General features: G+C 40.5%; 1 protein-coding gene across 1 annotated transcript in view; it reads left to right on the top strand.

Annotated features, from left to right (window-relative positions):
- The first annotated feature begins 9,209 nt into the window (after positions 1-9,209).
- LOC135624249 (protein FRIGIDA-like) overlaps positions 9,210-22,197 on the top strand; it is a 30,043-nt gene continuing 17,055 nt past the window's right edge. The window contains exon 1 of the mRNA XM_065127675.1: positions 9,210-10,260. Coding sequence (XP_064983747.1) covers positions 9,306-10,260 — 955 coding nt within the window. The 5' untranslated portion in view covers positions 9,210-9,305. The remainder of the gene's footprint in view (positions 10,261-22,197) is intronic.

The following is a 22,197-nucleotide window of genomic DNA, read 5'->3' as shown; positions in this document are numbered from 1 at the left end:
AGTTAAGTTCATTTAAACTTATCAATACACCCATCATGATTCCTATCATGATATAACATTTTGAAAATGATGTCAAAGCATGACATCCATTTTCAAGCCTCATATTTCAAATACGAAGGATAACAATCATGGAAATTCATTCTATGACAAGATATTAATTTGTAATATTTCAAATTAAGCTTTGGATATCTTATCATAATACAAACATTTCAAGTGTAAAATTGTATACATGTAAAATTGCATACATTTATCATCAATTTACCACATATTTCTCCCCCCTTGTCATCAACAAAAAGGAGAATGATTCAACAATATATGCAAGTTGTTAGGATCAAGAGCACTAAGAGGGGGTGGGTGAATTAGTGCAACGGAAAACTTTCAACGATTAAAACTGCGTTCGTACATTGAAATCCGATTCCGACGTAAAAGTCATTTCGTGCATATAATAACTTTGAAAGCTTACGGAAATGTATTTGAAGTAAAGTAAGGAAGGAAGTTTGCAGTTAAGATAGAAATTGAAATGTAAGCGCAAACTGAAATATGATGTTCGTACGATAAAACCGATTTCCGACGTAAAACCATTTTCGGAAACTTAACTTGAAAGTGAGTTCGTAAAAGAGCAGAAGGCAGTAAGCTATTGAGGAGGTTTGCAGTAAAGATAAAATGCTCAAAGTAAATGCAAACCGAGATTTCGAGTGGTTCGGTCAATCTTGACCTACATCCACTTTTGGCTTCTCCACCAATGAGGTCGCTGACGTCCACTAACGATCTTCCTTTACTAGGCGAAGATCAATCTCCTTCTTACACCCCTCTTCTCCTTTTACTGGGTTTAGGAGACAACCCTTACAAGCACTCACTCTCCTCTCTTAAACAGAATTCTAACACTTAAGCTAGAGGAGGGAAATTCTAGAGATTGCAGCAGCATTTTCTCTCTTTTAATCTCTCTGTGCTTGTTTATTTTACCCAGGGATGGGAGGGGCATTTATAGGCTCCAAACCAGTTTGAATTCCGAGCTCAAAACTATCATCTTCCGGAATTCCGGGGTCTAGCGGTTGCACCGCCTGACTAGGGCAGTTGCACTGCTTGACAGAGCTCGGAGACTGAGCCTCTAGGCGGTGCCACCGCTTGTCAAGGGCGGTTGCACCGCTTGGCAGAGCTCGGAGACTGAGCCTCTGGGCAGTGCCACCGCTTGACAGGGGCGGTTGCACCGCCTAGTCTCGCTCGGAGACTGAGCCCAGGCGATGCCACCGCCTGCTTGGGGCGGTTGCACCACCCAGCTTTCTTGGGAGACCCTCTCCTGGGCGATGCCACCGTCGACCCTGGCGGTGCCACCGCCTAGTATGAATTCTGGTCCGAATGGGTTGATCCATTCAGCCCAATTTGGGTTTATCAAGAACCCAATTACCCCCAGATTAAGTTAATGGGATCACCTCCCATTCCTAACTTAATCTACATGCTAACTACGACAATTCTTAAGACATTTACTACAGCTTGCTCCGGTGCGTCAATCGCTTCTTCCGGCGAGCTTCCGTCGATCATCCGATGAACCCTCGGTGATGCTCCTACGGACTTTCGGCAAACTCCTGGACTTGCGACGATCCACTTGGCGAGTTCCGACGAGCTTCTTTTGGCAAGCTCCTGGACTTCTCGGATTTATTCCCGCAAAACCTCCGACGACCGTCCGGACTTTCGTTGAACTCTCGAACTCCCAACGTGATCATAGTCTTGACTCCGGCGCAACTCCTACTGCATGTCTTACATCTATCATAATTAATCCTGCACATGTAAAACAAAACTTCGATCGAGACAATTATTCCTAAGCAATTAACCAAGTTGTCCGGCATGTCATTGGTCCCTCGACGCTTCGTCCGATTCTTCGGCGCATCATCCTCTCTTGCGGCCTATTGCCCAATCGGCCAGTTGACTCCACAACTCCGATATCCTTGGCGCAATACCCTCTCTTCTTGGCCCGATGCCCGAGTCCACGACCCGAAGCCTTCTGTCGAAACGTCGACCGATCCACTGGCCCGACGTCCAATCTTCTGACATGTTCCTCCGGCACAACATGATTTTTCCTACTTTAATTGTCTCATCCTGATTGAAGCATCCCACGTCACTCAAAACATAGATTAAAACATAAACACAATTATCAATTGGTTTCATCATCAAAATACGAGATTCAACACAAGTGTGGTAAAAATTCATGTCATTTTTCAACTTGTAAAGAAATTCATACCAATTATTTTTCAAGCATTCATGATATGAAATCATTCATTAACTTCTTTCCTTTTACTTATCATCAAAACTTTGCATAAAGAAGGAAAGTAAGGAGGAAAAGCCATTGAGAACCAACTTTGAATGAAGTTAAAATAATAAGATAATTTCATTTAAATCATGCTTCATTTTTCACAAGGATCAAGATATATATGTAAAATTAAATCATTACAAGTGTTCATCTTAAAAAATATTCGTCCTTCATCAACAAGGAATTCATGTGAAATAATCATTACATGAAATCCATTTCTCAATCAAAATTCACAAAAGATAAATCCATGAGAGATGTATTTGTCAATTAATTCCATGTATCATTAAGTGATCGAGCATAAAATAAATTTAATATGGTATAGACTCATGTAAGCTCCATTCAAGAAATACATTAAGTCCGAAAGAGAAATACAACAAAATTATGTATTCTGACAATGTTTTGTCATAGCTTTACAATCACAATCATGAAGGTATAACATGCTCATCATCTTGGAAACTTTTTGCACCAAGGCACAAAATTTACAACATTAAAGTAAACATGTAATACAATCATGTCAAATTCATATCATAAAATTTTTAGCATCGAATTTAAGTGAGTGATCAAAGAATCAACAAAGTCCGAAAACGAAATTTAACAAATTCATGCATTCGAACAATGTTTTGTCATAGCTTTTCAATCACAATTATGAAGCAAAATTATTAGTACTTTTTAGTACTCAAAGATTAAGAATCCAATGTATGATTGAAACTTCTCAAATCACAATCATGTCAAATTCGTATAAAATTTTCAACACCAAATTTAAGTGATCAATGAATCATGAAAATCCGAAAACGAAGTTCAATCAACATTAATATTCCTAACTTCGTAAATGCTCACCAAATAATACATCAAGTCATAGATACCAATAGTTAAACATATCAAAGACTTGCGATTATCAAAGTAAGTGGCATTGCGATCAAAGTGAATATCATAAAAAATTTACAACAACATAGTTTTACAACATGACACGAAGGAATTGTGTCCACTTTTTCTAAATTCTATGGATGCAAATTTTAGGGCATGTTGATTTGAATCAAAAAGTGTGGAATCATAGTTTTTTTCTAATCTCCTCTTCCCTTTGTCCCTAGAGTATCTTCTAAAACCCATAAATACTACTATTATGAAGATAAATAATGAGCAAGATTAGATTATATAAAAGAGAAATCAAGGCCTTTTAAAAAATACCTTAGTTGAGATCTCCAAGAAGATGTATGATTGATCCTTGATCTTGTAGGAAATAGAGAGTTTTAGGCAGCTAGAGGGAGAGAATGGAGTTGAAGGAGGGTTTAGAGCTGCAAGGGGGAGTGGAAAAAGAGTTGGGGTCGGTTCTACCACCGGCCCTAGCTCAGTTTTAAAAGGGGGCAGATTGCGGGCGGTGGCATCGCTGGCTGGGCGGTGCAACCGCTTACCACCCGAGACAGTTGACAGTTCTACTGCAAATTAGGCGTTGCCACTGCCTACAGGCAGTGAGCACTACTTATAGGGTTGTGTGGGTTGATGTGGGTGATTTCAATTTGAAGGGAGTATTTGTTTATGGAGCACACAACCCTAATTACATAATCATGTAAAGATTCACATCATAAGATGAGAAAATTCGTATGTTTATGATCGATCTTGTGAAATACATACTCTACTCAAATGTCATATAGAGCTTATATGTTTTCAATATGTTTATGACTCATCATGCAAGCATCGTAAGCTGTAAGTTCATGATCTTGTAAGATATAGTTGGATCCAGAAGAATTGAGGGCAGAATGTATCCGATAAATTCGGAAATCTGGAGGATATGTAAAAGGAAATTTATGCATAAGAGTTTACAAGTTTCAAAATTTTGAGGGATCAAACTTAAGTGTTTTACAAGATTCCATCATTAACGTATGGAATATAAGTATCATTTTGTAATTGATAGTTTTAATTCTACTGATTCTCTTTTTGTCATTTTAGATTAGAGAGCGTTATATGAGTCATTTTGGATCTCTAGTCATAAACCTTGAGCATCAAAAAAGCAAGATATCATCTCTTGCTTCTAGCTTGTGATGGTATACATTTCTAAAAAAAAGGATGATTTTTAGGTACCCAATTGACCTTGGGTGCCTCAAAAACAGATCTAAATTGCTTATCATATTGCATGGAGTTCTTTATGGTTCCTTTAGGAACCCAAATCAATTTGTTTGGACTAACTTTCTTGAATGAACAATTATAAGCTCTATGTCCATGTTTGCAACAAAAGTTACATTTGTTTTGGTGTGAATAATGTAAGATAGGGCCTTTAATGAAAGTGGTTGGATTTTGGTTAGAGCTTCTCACAAATCCAATTCCACTTCTTTTATGAACGTGACCCTTATTGGTAAGGATCATGTTCAAGGACTTGCTACCAACCTCAAATTTCTTCAAGGTATCCTTGAGTAGCAAGTTCTCCTTTTGAATTATTTCTAAATCATGGCATTTCCAATATAGAGCTAAGCTATCATTATGCTCAATTTTTAATTTATCAAAATTACTAACAAGAGATTCATGCTCCTTTTTTAATAATTTATATTTTTTGCTAATTATTTTATATTCATCAAATAAATCATGAAAAGCATTTAATTATTCGCCAAATGATAAATTTGCATCAATTGAACTTGATACCTCCTCTCCAATGGCCATTAGTGCATAATAAGCAACTTGCTCGGTGTTGGGCTCCTCTTCTTCGGATGCACTTGAGTCATCGCATGTTTCTTTGAGCACCTTCTTCTTTGATGTCCTCTTCTTGGCTTGGGGACATTCACTTTTGTAGTGTCCCGACTTCTTAAATTCATAACAAATTGCTTGATCCTTTTTTAGTTCAAATTTATTTTTAATGTCATTTTTAAATTTGTTTCTTTTAATGAATTTTTTTGAATTTCCTTGTTAAAAGTGTCAAGTCATCGTCAAAGTCCTCATCACTTGAGTTTTCTCTTAAGTAATCTTCTTATGTTCTATGTGTCATATCCTTCCTGTTCTTTGGAAGGGTGTCCTTATGCTCTTCATGAACTTTGCATGTCATTTCGTAGGTCATTAGTGACCCAATTAATTCTTCAAGAGGAAAGTTGTTTAAATCTTTGGCCTCTTGAATGGCCATGACTTTAGGGTCCCAACTCTTTGGAAGGAATCTTAAAACTTTATTAACAAGCTCGAAATCCGAAAAACCTTTACCGAATCCTTTCAAACCATTGACAACATCCGTAAAATAGGTGTACATGTCTCCTATGGTCTCACTCGGTTTCATTCGAAATAGTTCATAAGAATATACTAAAAGGTTGATTTTTGACTCTTTCACTCTACTCATGCCTTCGTGAGTCACTTCAAGTGTATACCAAATATCAAAAGCAGTTTAACAAATCGAAACACGATTGAACTCGTTTTTATCTAATGCACAAAATAAGGCATTCATAGCCTTTGCATTTAGAGCGAAAGTTTTCTTCTCTAATTCATTCCAATCGATCATTGGAAGAGAAGACTTTTGAAATCCATTTTCTACAATATTTCAAAGCTCAAAATCTATAGAAATAAGGAAGATCCTTATTCGAGTCTTCCAATAGGTGTAATTCGTCCCATTGAACATGGGCAGAAGTGTAATTGAGCGACTCTCTTAGTTATTGGCAAATGTCATCTCTCTTGGGTTTTAAGCCAACTGAGAGTGATCCTTGTTCTGATACCAATTGTTAGGATCAAGAGTGCACTAAGAGGGGGGGGGGGGGGGGTGAATTAGTGCAGCGGAAAACTTTTATGATTTTAAAAACCCTTTTTTCGATTAAAGCTGATTCAACGAGAATGAGTTCAACTCAATTCGTTTCGGAAGGAATTTGCGCTTGAAGTCTTAAGTGAAAATGCAAGAGAAGACTAAGGTGATTTGTAGTAGTGTAAATCACAAAAACGTAGATTTCATAAAGTCTTCATATTAAGCCGATCTCAGAAGATGTTTTATGTCAAAGCGAATGTAGACGTATTTAAAGCACAATAAGGAGGAGAGACAGTTTGTTATAAAGGAAAGATGCTCAAAGTAAATGCAAACCGAGATTTTAGAGTGGTTCGGTCAACGTGACCTACATCCACTATCAGTTTCCTCCTCCAATGAGGTCACTAGCATCCACTAGAGGCCTTCCTTCAATAGGCGAAGGCCAACCACCCTTTTATAGCTTTTCTCCTTTTGCCGAGTTTAGGAGACAACCCTTACAAGTTTCACACCTCTCTTGAATGATCTGGACACTTAGAAGAAAGAAGGAGGAGAACTCTAGCTTTTACAACATTTTTAAGGCCTCAAAGACTCAAGATAATGTCAAGTTTTCGTTGCCCTTTCATGCAGGAAAGGGTGGGGTTTATATAGGCCATAGTGAGTTTGAAAATGGAGCCTAAAAGTGTCCATTCTCGGATTTCTAAGGTCCTACCGGTACCACTGCTATTACTGGGTGGTACTACCGCCTATCATCTGTCACTGAGCGGTACTATCGCTTAGTCTAGGCGGTACTACCACCTGACAGTGCTCGAAGACCGAGATCAGGTACCTGACAGGGGCGGTACTATCGCCCAGAATCCCTGGGAGACCGAGTCTCCTGGGCGGTGCCACCGTCGGCTAGGAATTCTAGATCCGAATAGGCTATTTCATTCGGCCCAATTTGGGTCTGTTAAGGGTTCAGTTGGCCCCTAATTAAGTTAATGGGATTACCTCCCAACCCTAACTTAACGGAAAAGAGTCACTCTTGCACTATTCTAACAAAAAAGGCTCGCGAAACAAAGTAGCACCACCGCAACGTTTCTTCCATTAACTTCCCTTTCATTTTTATCCCTTCTAATGGAAAGAATAAAAAATAAAATAATTATTAAAAAAACTTTATTAAAGTAGCTTTAGCTTGAATATATTAACATGTCCCTCTCCCATTTATACAGATTAGAAGAAAGGATTTTCCTCAACAGAATAAAGGAGCTAGAGGCTTCGTGAGTAGGGCAAGAGCAGATCGCTGCTGCTATTGTTGCTGCGGTTGTGACGACGACATCGACGGCGACGAATGGAGCAAAGGAGAAAGCTACAGCAATGGAAAAAGCTTTAGCAATGCTGCAACAGAGGAATAAGCTGCAGTAGAGGAGGAAGTTACAATGATGTTGTAGCGATGTTATAGCGGAGGAGGAAATTACAACAGAGGTGCAGCAGAGACATCATAGTGATGTTATAGCAGAGGAGAAAGTTACAATAGAGGTGCAACAGAGAAGAAAGCTGTAATAGAGATGCAAGAGAGGAGGAAGCTACGACGATGCTATAATAGAGAAGAAAGCTACAACAGAGGAGGAAAAGGTGGGACAATGTTGGTGAGCGTAGCACTAGAGATGTCACAACGGAAGGGAATGAACGTTGGCACAGACTAGCAGTGGAGAAGACAGTTGTCGTTCATCGAGGAGAAAAGATTTATCGCACCGATGGCCTGACGATGGAAAAGCAATAGTAAAAAGCTTTTTCTTTTGTCATTGGCCTTTTCTTTTGCCACCGGAGGTGGAAAAGCAACAGTGATGAGTCGGCAACGAGAAAAGAGCTTGCTCTTGGCAAGCGGGATACCATGATAGAAAGAATAAAAGATAAGAATAATTATTGAAGAAGCTTTATTGAAATAACTTTAGCTTGAATATATTAACATGTCCTTCGATTTTTCTCAACAAAATAGAGGATTTCCCTTAATAGAGTAGAGAAATTTCTTCATATAGTTGATGAAATCTTATCTGCTATCCCCTTCAATTATTGTTCTATTTCTTTCTCCTTAACTGCAATACCATGTAGAGGTTCATATGTGATTCTTCATAGATATCCTTTGAAGAAGTGGTAACAAGTTTAGTTTGGTTTTGATGAGGGTAATAATGGCGATAAGACTCGGGTTGACGTCAGTTGCCCTAGATGATGCATCGGTTGACCTGACACCACCTGGTCAAATGGACTGGAACGTCGATCGAGGCACATTAAACATCCTGCTCAGGCTCGATCCTTCACGCCACGCCAACATCAGTGTCAAACGCTACCAGGAGTACGAGCCTGCCCCTTGCAAACAAGCACATCAGGAAACAGTAAGCTTTCCTATAAATACCCTCGCATTCTAAACGGGAAAGAGGAGGACACCAACATAGATAACAAACCCCATGTGACTATTCACTAACTTGATCATCGGAGGGATTGGGCCGGGCACTCCGACCCGACCTTTGTGCAAATACGAAGCCGAAGGTCCCAACTGAACGCGCAGGCGAGGAGTTCTTGCCCGGAGGGAATAGCGATCCCGTCCCAATCGGAGCACCGTGATCAGCCACTTCAACAGTCGGGAGGAGCATCCTAGGAAGATCCCCGTCAACGGTACCTTAGAAATAGAAGGAGGCGAGGAAGCGAAATAGAAAAATTAGAAAGCTTGTTCTGATGGAGGAGAGGAAGCAGAAGAGGAAATTAGAAAGGTGATACTGCCAGTTTAGTTACTGTTGTTGTGGTAATCCTTGGCATGCAAACTTAAGAAAAAGCTTGCACAGTTTGAAAAGGAGAAGAAGAAGAGGAGGAAGGAGGAGAAAAAATTCGAAAAAATTTGATGGAAGGTGAATACGAGGGTATTTAGGTTTATTTATAAAAAATAATCTAAAAATATTAAAAATTTTAAAATAAAATTATTGTAAAAAATATAAATAATAATCTCCAAAACCAAAAAGGCGACGGAAAAAAAATTATTTTATTAAAAAATCGTTCAATCTCTTTTTTTCCCGAATATGTTTGACTAGACATCGGGACCAGGAGTGACATGGTTTTTCACTGAACTGGCACGTAATGCACCTGATGTATGCACGTGTCAACACATCACCATGGGCGCTAATTGGCTGCCGTGTACACAAAGTTGCGATCGCACGCGCCGCCCCTGGCCCCTTGCCCCGATTTTGTTTCCTCTTCCCCATGCCCTACAGAAATACTCTATAAAATAGAGAGAGGCAAGCCGTCGTCGATCCACCGCTCATATCGACGTTGATGGTTAACTCCGCTTCTACCCATCTTAACGAAGACGAAGAACCGATGGAATTTGAAGAAGAAGAGGAAGTTATGGATGAAATCGAAGTCGAAGATGAAGGAGAACAACAGCAACAGCAACAAAATGAAGAAGAGAAATCGCAGGGAGACAATGGCGCAAAAGCAGCGCAGGCACAAGAAGAGCAGGCGGCGAAGATAATCACAGATCCCCCGTTGGCGCTCCTCCAATCGCTGAATGGTCTCTTCGATCTCAATTGCGCCCTTTCGGAATTTGTCCATCAGTGGCATGCCCTGCACCACTCCCTCGACGCGATCCTCTCCTCCATCGACCGCCGCTCTCGGGAGCTCGACGGCCCGACCGAAGTAGAGAAGGGCGGTCCCGGCGACTACTACCCCCCTGCCGTGTCTTCCAAGGCTGTAGATCGCGCTGCGGAGCTCCTCTCCATCTGCGAGTCCACCGGCAGCCGCGCCCTCCGCAAGTTCGTTGTCTCCAACCTCTCCGACCTCGAGTGGCTCCGAGGTGAGGTTCCCGCTGCCCTCCGACGCGCCCCCAGCCCGGCCAAGCTTGTGCTCGACGCAATGGGCCGCTTTTACCTGCAAGGCCGCAAGGCCTACGACCGCCCCATGGATGACCCCATGGTCGTCTTCCGCCGGGCCTGTATCCTCATCCTGGAGTTCTACGTTCTCTCGGGATGTTCTTCCGTGGACCCGGAAGAATCGGTTAAGAAGGATGCCCAGGTGGCCGCTCTATCTTGGAGAACTCGGCTTGTCAATGAGGGTGGCGTGCAGGTGGCAAGCGCCGTGGACGCACTTGGTCTGGTCCTCTTCCTATCATCCTTCGGCATTCCAGAAGAGTTTGGGTGCACGGACATGTACAACTTGCTCCGATTGAGCAATCTGAAGAAGAAAGCTGATGTGTTCCGGAAATCATCTATACTGTGTGAGAAGATGCCAGGTAAAATTGAACTCGTTGCTAACAAGAGCATTTTCAAATTACCCATATATTTTCGTATGACCAGTCATAAACTATACTTTACCCTTATGCTCATTCATTATGTAAATCTTGTAAGTTCTCGCACAATTCACTACTTGGAATGCTTGGATACTTTACAATTGTAGTTCCTCTTCTTTCAATTTTAGATTGATTTCATGAGCTTTTGTTATCTTTCATTTAAAAGAGAATAGAGAGACGCTGCATATATCAACTTCCCCAACCCTCATGAATGTTGTGCACTGGTTGTCCATTTCATCTTATAAAGAATGATAATAAAGCTTATGGATTTAGACAACTCTGAAATAGCCAATATTTCAACCTATAATTGACCATAAAGAAATAGCCTCTTTGCTTGTAGTTGTAAGATTGCGGTACATTGACTGTCCCAGTACTCTCCATTTGTGGGAACCTTGTGTACTAGATTCACCCTTTTTACTTGATCATGAATAATTTTAAAATGTATCAAATGATTAAAGGATTTGATGTCTAGAAAACTCATACAACTGTGCTGTCGCATATTATAAAATCCCATCAGTCTTTCCAGTTATTCTACAATTGTTGTGCGCTTGAAGATTTGGGGTTTTACTTGATTATGCTGCTTTGATGTTTAAACTAAAAAATTGGGTCATGCATAACTTACTTAGGTTTTTCTTCTACATATATTCTTTGAAGTTCTAACTTCATGTAAATACCTCTTCTTAGATTCATGAGACAAGACCCATGCGTAACTTGTTCCAACATGTCTACTACATTTAGGATTGGGATTAGGACTTGAATTGTGGTGCTTATTCCTTTTCACAGACTGATTCACTATGCAACCTTCAAAATTTCCAAATTTTGGACTGCTAAATGTTATCTTTTGATCATAAATGAAAACATCTTTTATGCTTATTATTCCAAATTTCTTACAGAGGATTAATTTATCTTCCACCAACTGATGGCTTTGATACATTGCATGTTTGTACTAAAAATGTTATTTCATATAAGGATTGGAATATCGTACCATATCGGAATTTTGAGATTCGCTCGGTATGATATGGTACTATATATCGAGTGGTATATTTCGGTATACCGATCGGTATATATATATATATATATATATATATATATATATTTATATATATATTTTTAATATAAAAGTAAAAAAAAATATGACGTCGCTTATATATATATATATATATATATATATATACCGTCCGGTAGTGGGCGGTCTGTGTACTGGTCTACTGGCGGACCGGTATGTACCACCCGGTGCGGACGGTATTATTCGAAATTGAAGACCTTGATTTCATAAGATATATCCAAATAAAATCTTCTAGAATTTCCTACATTTCAGCTATTCGATATGAAAATGGCTGTGAGAGAGATTTTTCCTTTCAGAAGTGATGATCACTGATCACTATTACTTTTATATTATAATACAATCATTAATGTTTGTCTGATTTATTAGATTACTTAAGTAGAGCAACTATCTTTTCTATTAATATATGATTTTTCTCTACACTTGCTTATGTCATACAGTTAGATCTATGCAAATTGGCTGTCTGTGTAGTTCATTGAATGGGTCCATCTTGATCAGATCGTTATTTGTTTTGCTGAATTCTAAACACATTCTGGTCTTTTTCATTATTACATCACTGGATCAGAGGTGAACATGAGAATTCAGATGAAAGACCAAAATTAGCCAATCTCGCTAGCCCACTTGATCTCAATTGTCAAAATGCTGAGAACGGACGATTTTCTGGATCCTGTGTGACCTGACAATTCTCAAGTGAAGAAGAGGATACGAGAAAAGGAGTTCAAACTCAATCTTTATCACTGTAAACCATCATCATTTTTGTCATTAGATGGAAATAGATGGAATGAAGAGAAGTCTCTAAGAAATTATAGTAAACCCAGCAACCTAGGTTCATTTTTTTCAACATATAGAATCCTTGGTTTCTCAACTACCTAATTACTAGAAAATGTAACATCTTGATACATCTATTTGGGTTCAAAAATGGTGAAATTACTGATATTTGAATCTGTAATTGATCATGAAATGCTCAAGGAAAGTGCACAAATGATTAGATGTCTTAACTTTATGAAACATATATGGAAACATATATGTTTCAATAACTATATCGAAACATATATCAAAATATATATATCGAAACCTGTTGTATGAAACCTTATTTCATAAGTTCATGAAACATATATCAAAATCATGTGTTATCAAAAAAAGCATTTCAAGTTAGTCTCAAGAAATACGATACACTTTCAAGATGATCTATTATAATATATTGTTGAGGTTATATTAGTTGAACCATTTGCGATTAATTTCTTCAATTCTAAAGCATGAGGTATCATTATATAGTTTGTTTACTAGATTTTTTTTTAATATGTTGGAAATTTAAATTTTTCTACTTGTTATGAAGATTCATATGGATTAAAAATTAGATTGTGCCCTACGTAGGAGATGTGTAATCGATATATCCATCCAAATTATATGATCTGATATTATATTCTTGGATTTGGGTACTTAGCGATGCAACCCTATTGAGGGTACTTTAGATGGGAATGGTGATGATGCTAAGTTTGAGTACCTTAGGTAGGTTTATTTGATTGCTCTTTCATGTTCCATTTATTGGTTAGTTTTGTTAAAGTAAATGTTGTCACCGGGCTTGCCTCACCTCGCTTGAGCTACTTGACAATGGTTCAAGCGAGTGACTTCAATCAAGCATCACCTAGGTGGTCACCTAAGCTTGGGTGGTGATCTCTATGAGGGTTGGAATGATATGTCGATCCGATACCATCTCTCGGATGGAAGTTTTGGTAGAGGAGTGAGAGATTGCTAGAAACAAGAGTAAAATTAAAAGGAAAACAACCTCGATTGCTTGTAAGATTAAAGTACCAACTACAAGGGCTACAACGGAGTAAAGTGTGTTAAAATACTTAAACAAAAGCATTAAAACACAAATTGTCTTTGGATAGCACCTGGGTGTTGTTGGCAGGTTGAGGATTGTTGCCAACTTCGATATCCTTTTTTGCTGTTGGAACCTCATCTTGGAATCATTTGAGGTTTGGACAATAGGTAGTATGGTTTTAGGTCTTCTCACAATAGCTAGACGAAGTTTAGTTAAAGGACTTTGGCTGTTGAAACTTAAAGAACTTATGGTTTTATGGTTGGAGGTCTGCAACACCTTAAAGAACTTCTCTTTTCTTTTTTCTTCTCTTGCTCTCGTCTAAAGCTGGAAAGCTAGCGCCGGCTAGGGTTGCTTCTTGGCTGCAATGCCTTAGACTGGGCTCTCCTCCCTCTTTTATAGTTGTGGTGGGGTAGGAGTCTTAATGGTTTAGGACTTTCCTTCTAGGGTTGGCGCACACTCTTTTACTCCAAGTGGGAGTGGTGCCTCCCTTCCTTGGTGGCTACCCTATTTGAATAAGGGCTGCGCTAGTCCTATTCCTAATAGGACAAGGATTGAGGTGAGTGGGCATGGATCTAGGTTAGCCAAAGGGTCCCTGAAGAATAGGTTATGGTTTGGCCAAATTGGACTTAAATCGGAGTTGTATTGGACTTCGATCGAAATTTGAGTTGAACTTGACTTGAATATGGTCTTTGAGCTCATTTTTTGATCTTGGTTTGGATATCAAGATTGAATTGAAGTCTGATTGAAAATCCACTTGAGCCAAATTCGAGCTTGGCTTGAACTCTACTAATCATCCCTGATCACGGCTCCCTCAATTAGGTGATTTACATTCTATTGATTCTTTCTTTAAGTTTTAGTCTCTCTCAATTTGTCGATTGGGGGTTTTGCTTTGGTTCATCGATGTGGTTGGCATCGCCGTGCCTAGTCGTGCCATCTTGATGGGGTTCTACTTATTGCCGACCACTGTCAGCTCAAGGGCTTCCTTTCTATTCTCGGGGCTTTGAGGTTGTTGTTTCCCTTTTTACTTTCTCCTCTTTCATCATGTTAGAGCAAGGCTTTGGTTCTTTGCATGTCGAAGCAAGAGCCACGAAAACAAATCGGATGTTAAGTCTTTGTTGTTACCCTTTTTAGTTTCACCATCCTCTTTGTTTGGTCAGTGGATGTTAAGTCTTCCATCAAACAAATCATATCTCAGGTGACGAGGAACTTCGATCCTTTCACAGTTGATGCTTATGGGCTCAACAAAAACAAATTATGGGGTCCTAAGGATGACTTTGACAAATGTCAAACGGAACCACCTTGTACGTCACTTCATCGATTAGTTCCTTTGGGATGACGAAGTATACCTTATATTATTGGTCGATGTTTGTCTCCATATTATCATGAAGGTATCTAAGATGATATGGGCGTAGATGCGGTGGTGTCTCTAGGTCTAGCTTCTTGACCAAGCTTATTGAGATGAGGTTCTCTTGGCAGTTGGTGTCGAAATTGCACCAATGGCTTCTTTCTCGCTTGGATCTTTGTGGTGAAGAGCTTTTCTCGAACCTTTGGATCGGCTAGTGGTTTAAATAGGCGCTAAGGCGAGGCGAGGGAAGGCGAGGCTTCAGGGCCTCAAGGGTAGACCAAGCGGTGTGCGCTTGAACCTAGGCGTCGAGCGAGCGCTCAGTTCAATTGAAGCAACCGAACTAGAATTTAAGTTTGGTTCGGTTCAACAATGGTTAGTTGGTTCGATTGATCCAACTAATCGCTTTCTTACCCCCCAAAGCCACCCTCGCATGCCTGCGCGACCCCGAGTCATCACCTTACGTTGTTTCTGCTGTCACCACTAACACTTTCTATGGTTGCCCTCCGTTGTAGACGTAGCGGATGAGGCTTCCTCTATCGTCGATGGATGGGTCCGACGGCTAGCTTCGGTTCGTAGCTTCCTTTGCCATTGCCACTTCTGTGTGCAGTTCCTTCAACCGTTGAGGGAGAGGACCGCAGCTTCATTCGCCACTGACGGACACCTTTGAAGCTTCCTCCACCCACGACATCGCCGTCTGCAGTTTTCGCCGTTGCCACTGTTGCTGTCTGTAGCTTCCATCATTGTCATTGTTGCCGTCCGTAGATTCCTCCGTCGCTGTTGCTATTGTTCGCAACTTCCTTTGTCGTCACCGTTGTCATCTGAAAGTTTACAATGTATAACTTGCAATTTTACAATGATTATAGTAGTGTTTTAGGTGCTCGCCTAGGTGCTCGGGTGATGTAAGGCTCGAGCGCGTTACATAATCCCTAGGCGCAGCGCTTCAAAGAAGTGCTAATTGGGCCCTTGCTTGAGCCCAAGCTCTAAGCGCCTTCGGCGAGCGCCCGAGCTAAATATGGTCGGGTTCAAAATTTGGTTTAATTAGACTTATAAGTTGGTTCAATCGAACCAACTAACATAGTTACCCTAACACCCTCCAACCCCCTCCCTCGCCCAACGCAGTAAAAGAAAACAAATGTGAAATGAAACCCTACATTTGTTGCCTTTGTTCACTCTGCCAGTCGTCCTCGACAACCTTGTCCAATCTCGTTCGTCGTTGTAGCTTAGCTATCATCACTATAACTCGTCCGACACTATAGCTTGTCTGCCACTATAGCTCATCCACACCTTAAACCTCTTCCATCGCTATAGCTTTATGCCTCTATCTACTACAATAGTAGCTTTGTGCGTCGTCGTCAACAACCTCTTCCTTTGTCTTTGTTCGCCACCTTCGCACGCTTCGTTTGACGCTACAGCTCCGTCCACCATTGTCGATAATGTCGTCTGTCAGTGATTTAAAAAGCATTAGGCGCCAAGGTCCAAAAACGCCCGAGGCGCTAGGCGCTCGCCCAGGCGCTTGCCTGAGCGAAGCGAGGCGCTAAAATATAAAAATATATAATATAATTAATAAATATAATTATTTAAAATTTTAAATAAAAATATGCTATTAAATTAAGAAAATCTAAGATACAAAATCACAATGTCACATTAACAAAAAGTTTCAAAATTCAAAACAATAAAATTTTACATCAAAATAAAAATTAACAACATTAAAATCAAAATAATATATTATTAATCTATTAACAGTATTGAAAATTAATCATTTCAAAATTCAAATAAACTTAATATTAAGAGTATACTGTATACTGAGCCTGACGGAGAAACGAGGAAGCAGCGGCGAGCGACAGCGGGAAAGGGAAAGGGAGCGGGAGGCGCGAGCAGTGGGAGGGCTCGCGGGAGTCGCGAGCAGCGGGAAGGCTCGCGGGAGGGCTCGTGGGAGGCGCGAGAAGCGGGAAGGCTCGCGGGAGGCGCGAGCAGCGGGAGGGCTCGCGGGAGGCGCGAGTAGCGACAGCGACGAGCAGCAGCAGCGGGAGCAGGAGCGACGAGCAGCGAGAGCGGGAGCGGCAGCGGGTTAGGGTTGGGTAAGGGTTATATCGGTTTAGTTGGTTCGATTGAACCAACTAACAACCGAACCAGACCTAAAATCCTGGTTCGGTCACTTGGTTTACCCAGGCGCTCGCCCGAAGCGCCCAGCGCCTGGGCTTGGGCGAGCGCCCAGGCGGCGCCTATTTGAAGCGCGCCGCCTGGGACATTAGCGAGGCGCTCGGGCCTCGCCTCGCCTCGCCCGAGCGCCTAGGCGAGCGCCCGAGCGCCTCTTTCAATCACTGTCGTCTGTTGCCTTCATCTATTGTTGCAGCTTCGTTCGTTCGTAGTCGTAATTTCATTCATAACCCTTTGCTTCCCCACTTTCCTGTTAATTAAACCGCGAACGAATGAGCAACAACTTGTTTGGAGCAGTTTAAATATATTTGTTGTATCTACAACATGGGCAATATGCATTTAGATTTATACATAAAATTCCCTTAGCTTTGCCTTGATGATGTCTCAGATCAGCAAAACATTCTTGGTTAACAAGATGCTTTTGGTGCAATTTAATTCTAAAATAGGTCTTCATAAACATATTTAGCATATTTCTATTTAGCTACATATTATTTTAATTATAATATTCGGGAGCGCTTCGCTTCTCTTGGGCGGGCGCCTAAGCGAACGCCTAGCGTCTTGGGCGTTTTGGGACCTTCACACCTTTTGGCGCCTAACATTTTTAAAATCATTGGATCGTAGAATAAATTCTCTTTTGGAAGAAGATGAGGTTTTACCACTCCCGGTGTTCTTGGCTTTCGGGGCACTTTCTTTTGGCCTTCACATTTTTCTCAGTTTGGGTTCGATTCTTCTTCTCGATCGTTATTGGCATCATGCTTGTTGTCGTGATGTTATGAGTTTAAAAGAGCAAAGTTCTGTATTAATCTGGGCATGGAGGTCGGCGGTTCATTTCATCACCATCGAGTGATCGTCGAGAGAGACTTCGAGTGTCATTGTTTATTGTCGAAACCTAGTGGTATATTCTTGTATTGATTGATCCCTTCCCTGGCGTAGGCAATGTCACTTCATCTTACTTTGAGATACCTCATAGGGTAGAATTCTTCTCGTATGAGCTTTCTAAATTATGTCAATGGCACTTCATCGTCATTGGTTTTAAGATAGACTTTCCACCGTGGAAGCATACGTTCCATCAACTTTAGTCGCGTAAGCATCATTCAATCCTCATTATTGTAATTATATGGATCAAACTAAGTGTCAAGTTGATAAATCCATAGTCTAATACCTTAGTGTTGATCAAGCCGTTGTAGGAGGGTATGTCTATGTGAGCCTCAACTCAGAAAGGTTGAGTTCTTCTAATCATGTTTTGCTCAGCAACATCTTCTTCGCGACTGCGTATCTCAGATGAAACGACTCCATCTCCTTTCTTGTGACGTTCTTAGCTTGATCATCCTTTGCTGTTAGGATGGCTTGGGCTTGTATCCAACCCATCACGATCTCCATTTGTCAGGCTAATACTATCGTCTAGGCTGTAAGGCTGGCCAAAGATATTGGGTTGGTCACCATCCCATCGGTCGATCTTCCTCGTAGCGAGTGCGACACGAACTCCAACAATTGCAATTCTTTGTTTGACTCTTTGTATTCTTGTCTCATGGTTACCATCCACAAGATCGTTGCTCTGATACCACTTGATCTGTTTGGGGCTCAGGTTCGATGATCTATCAATTTGATACTACCTCTTGGATATAAGTTTTCATGGAAGAGAGAGATATCACTAGAAATAAGCGTAAAATAAAAAAGAAAACAACCTCTATTACTTGTAAGATTAAAGTGCAATAAGACTTAAACAAAAGCGTTAAAACATATGTTATCTTTGAAAAGCACTTGGGTGCTATCGGTAGGTTGAGGATCGTTGTTGGTTTCAGTTTTCTCTCTTGCTGCTGGAACCTCTTGAGGTTTGAACAGAGGCAAACAGATTTTGGGTCTTCTCATGGTAGCTATAGACGAAGTTTGAATAAAGGACTTTGACTGTTGGAACTCGAGGAAGAAGGGGCTGCGGTTGGATGTTTACAGCACCTTGCAGAATTCCTCCTCTCTTTTTCTCTTTTCTCTTGCTTTCTCTTCTTCTCTCTTCTCTTGCTCTTAACAGAAGCTGGAAAGCTAGGGTTGGTTGGGGCTGCTTCTTGGCTGCCTTGGGGATACTTTAGGTGGGGTTCTCCTCCCCTTTTTATAGCTGAGGTGGGGCTTGAGTCCTAAGGGTTTTAGGACTTTCCTTCTAGGGTAATAGTGCATAGCCTTCTCTTACTCCAAGTAGGAGTAGTGCCTCGATGCTTGGTGGCTGCCCTATTTGGATGAGGGTTGCCCTAATGCTAGTCCTACTAGGATTGGGATTGGGGTGAGTGGGCTTAGATTTGGGGTGGCCAAAGGGTCCTTGCAGAGTGGGCTTAGGTTTGGCCAAATTGGATTTGAATCGAAGCTTGACTCGAACTCCTATTGATCTGAATTGGACTTCGACCATAACTTAGTTTGAGCTGAACTTGAGTGAGACTTGAGTTGACTTGAATATGGCCTTTGGGCTTGAACTCCAGTTTGATCTTGGTTTGGTTTTATCATGATCAAATTGGAGTCTGACTGGTACTCCGGTTGGGTCGAGTTGGACTTTGGCTCGGACTTTGCTAGATCAAGTGGTGGGCAGCTCGAGCTCACATGATCTAACCTAGGTAGCTAAACCCTAGTTGAACCATAAACGTTAGGTGGTGGTCGGATTAGAGTAAGCTAGATTCTAACCCAAATGCAATGATTTGGTCTAAACCAAGGATTGAAATACCGTACCGTATCGGTGTTTCAAGCTTGGCTCGGTACGGTATGGTATGGTACCGTGTACCGAGCGGTACGTCAGGGCGTACCAAGTAGTACACCTAATTTAGGTGTAAAATCCTCCGAAAATACTTGAAAATAAAAACAAAGTTAGGATAGGGTTTTTAAGTTAGAAATAAATATAGTAATAAAAGTTTAGTAAAATCAATGTAAATTAGGTAAGAATAGTATCACATATCTTTTTCGGCCTTTGAGGAATAGTCTTGTGCAAGGTTCGTATTTCAGTCCGTTACGGATTATCCTTCTGTAAATATTGAAATATCTACAGAAAAATCATTTGAATTGTTAAGACTATTTTATTACAATATAAACTCTAAAATTCAAATGAATTAAATAATCACATATGTAGATATACCTGATTGTTGATTCTACCACCAAAACGAACGACGGGCCTCCACGGGTGGTGGATCGGGGTCCTCGATCCTATACATCTGCATATCAATATGATGTGTTTGTTGGACCCAATCATGAAATTAATCATACGACATAGTGTACTGATACATCGTATGCCATTGATACATCAATATGGTGATGATCGTAGGCTAGTCGTCATGAATCACATTTGTTCGAGATAGCTATTGAGGCATATATTGGTGAATGTCAGAGCTTCTACTTTCGCTACTGATTTGCTGCTCTGTATTATACTGTTACTCAGAGAAGGATGACCAACTATCACCGTACTGCTATTGCCCGTATGATTCATCCACTGCCTTCCCCTCCCCCTTCTGCGCATAAACTTGACCAGTACTTTGTTGAGTTCCATGATCTGAATCTTGATTGGCATATGTAAAATATTGCTCCTCGGTCCATGCACCACTCTCAAGTTACGTAGACGAGACCAACGACTGTCCGACATCGCCGCCATCATCCGTCGAGGCATTACTGTCCGTGTTGTTGTCATGTCTCTGGACCGAGCGAGTTGCTGAATGTGATTGTGAAGGTGTCTCATAGCTCGACTCGATTCTTTCCAACGATGTTTAAGAAAGTTCTTCCTCTTAATCTTCTCAAATTAACCTCGATTCAATTCACAAATCGTTGTTTTGTAGAGTTTAGGAGAGCATAAATGTGAGAAAAAAGAGTTTGAGATAGTTTAAGAGAATGAAAATGAAATGGAGTGAAATATGACAGAAGAAGAGTTTAAAAACATATGAGAAATGGTTCCAACTGTCAAATACCGAGCAGTAACGGTCGATTTCGACCGTTACCGAGCAGCCCTGATATAACCCTGTATCGTCTGATATGGGGCGCTTTTAAGCGTTCCGCCCGGTAACGGGCGGTTCGTGTACCGGTATGCTGTCGGACCGGTACCGCCCGGTCGAAACTATATACCTTGGTCTAAACCAAATAATTTGGAATAAGTCGCATATTCGAAACCGAGCACATTCACCTGATTGAGTTTGTTGTGGTTTGAAACCCTACATCCTCACCACCAGAATTGGCTTCCTCCTCTCCAATGATTATTACCTTGAGTGAACACCCTATGGTGGGTGCTTCCTCCCCTTCATTGTCAATTGCTTCCTCTCCAATAGTCGCGACCTTTAGAGCACTACCATCAAAGGTCCATTGTCCAACACCTAGCAATGCCACTATCGCGTGTGAGAACATCCCTTCTGTCTTGTGCACAGCCCCATCTCCCTTGAATGATGAAGTGGACCTTGATGATCATTAACTTTGTTGATGAAATTGTTGGACCTTTGACGTTGGTCTTCTTTTGTTTTGTTATTTTTGTTATTAGATTTGGCCAATTTAGTACTTTAATGTTTTATAGACGGTTAAATATATATAATTTGATGTTCTAGTGGTGATCTTTCGAGTTGGTAATGATATGAAACCCATGTATTGTCTATTTTTTATGATAAGGATTGCTTTCTATCCTTAATTATATTTTTTATAAATTTTATATTGATGAGTTCCTCGCTTTGTTTGAGTGAATGCCTAATGCTAGGGCGTCTTGGATCCTTTGCACCTTTTAGCTTCTAGCCTTTAACAACACCCGTAAAAATGGATATATTTGCAAAAGGTACACCTAGGATTAAGGATAATTAAGAAACAATGATAGGTTACTAACGTAGCTGTTACCATCCATTTAACTGGCCTGTTATTTTTTTGCCACCTAAAGGTAAAGAAAACGTGTAACAGATAGGTAAGTGATGTCTCTCTTCTTGAAGTAATATTCCTTTTTCTCCCTTTCATATGTAAATATTTGTAGGTGCCGTCTAATGCTTTATTCCCTGGTTGATTAAATCATACTTCTTACTAATACCTCTACTCATCATCATGCTAGTGTCAGCCTACTAAATCCTACATCATTCTTATTTGTAGATGTGGGATGACTGAATTGGATGGAGTAGTACTTCTGTTGTTTTAGTTGAACTACTAGTCATTGTTGAGACCATTGTCTTGAACATCTCTAATATATAGCTAAATGGGCTGAAGTAAGAATTTGAGCAGACATAAGCATCACATTATGCAGAAGCCTTTTTTTCCCCACCTTTCCCATCAGGGAATTTGACAAAAAATTGTAATTATTTGTTTCTTTTTTCTTGTCTTCAGTTCAGTTACATGATTAATTAATATCATATTCTTACTTGAGGTTAAAGTTGCTTTTTCCACTTAATTTGGTGATGATGATGTTGATGTCGTTTGCTTTCACACAAATGAAACAATTGTTTTATCATCGCAGTGCTATATTGCATTTTGACAAAATTGTTGATAACCAAACCTAGCTAATTTATT

The sequence above is a fragment of the Musa acuminata genome, chromosome BXJ1-3 (assembly GCF_036884655.1).
Source record: "Musa acuminata AAA Group cultivar baxijiao chromosome BXJ1-3, Cavendish_Baxijiao_AAA, whole genome shotgun sequence".
NCBI lineage: Eukaryota > Viridiplantae > Streptophyta > Magnoliopsida > Zingiberales > Musaceae > Musa > Musa acuminata.
The sequence above is the reverse complement of the archived record's forward strand: the minus strand, read 5'-3'. Positions and strand labels throughout refer to the sequence as shown.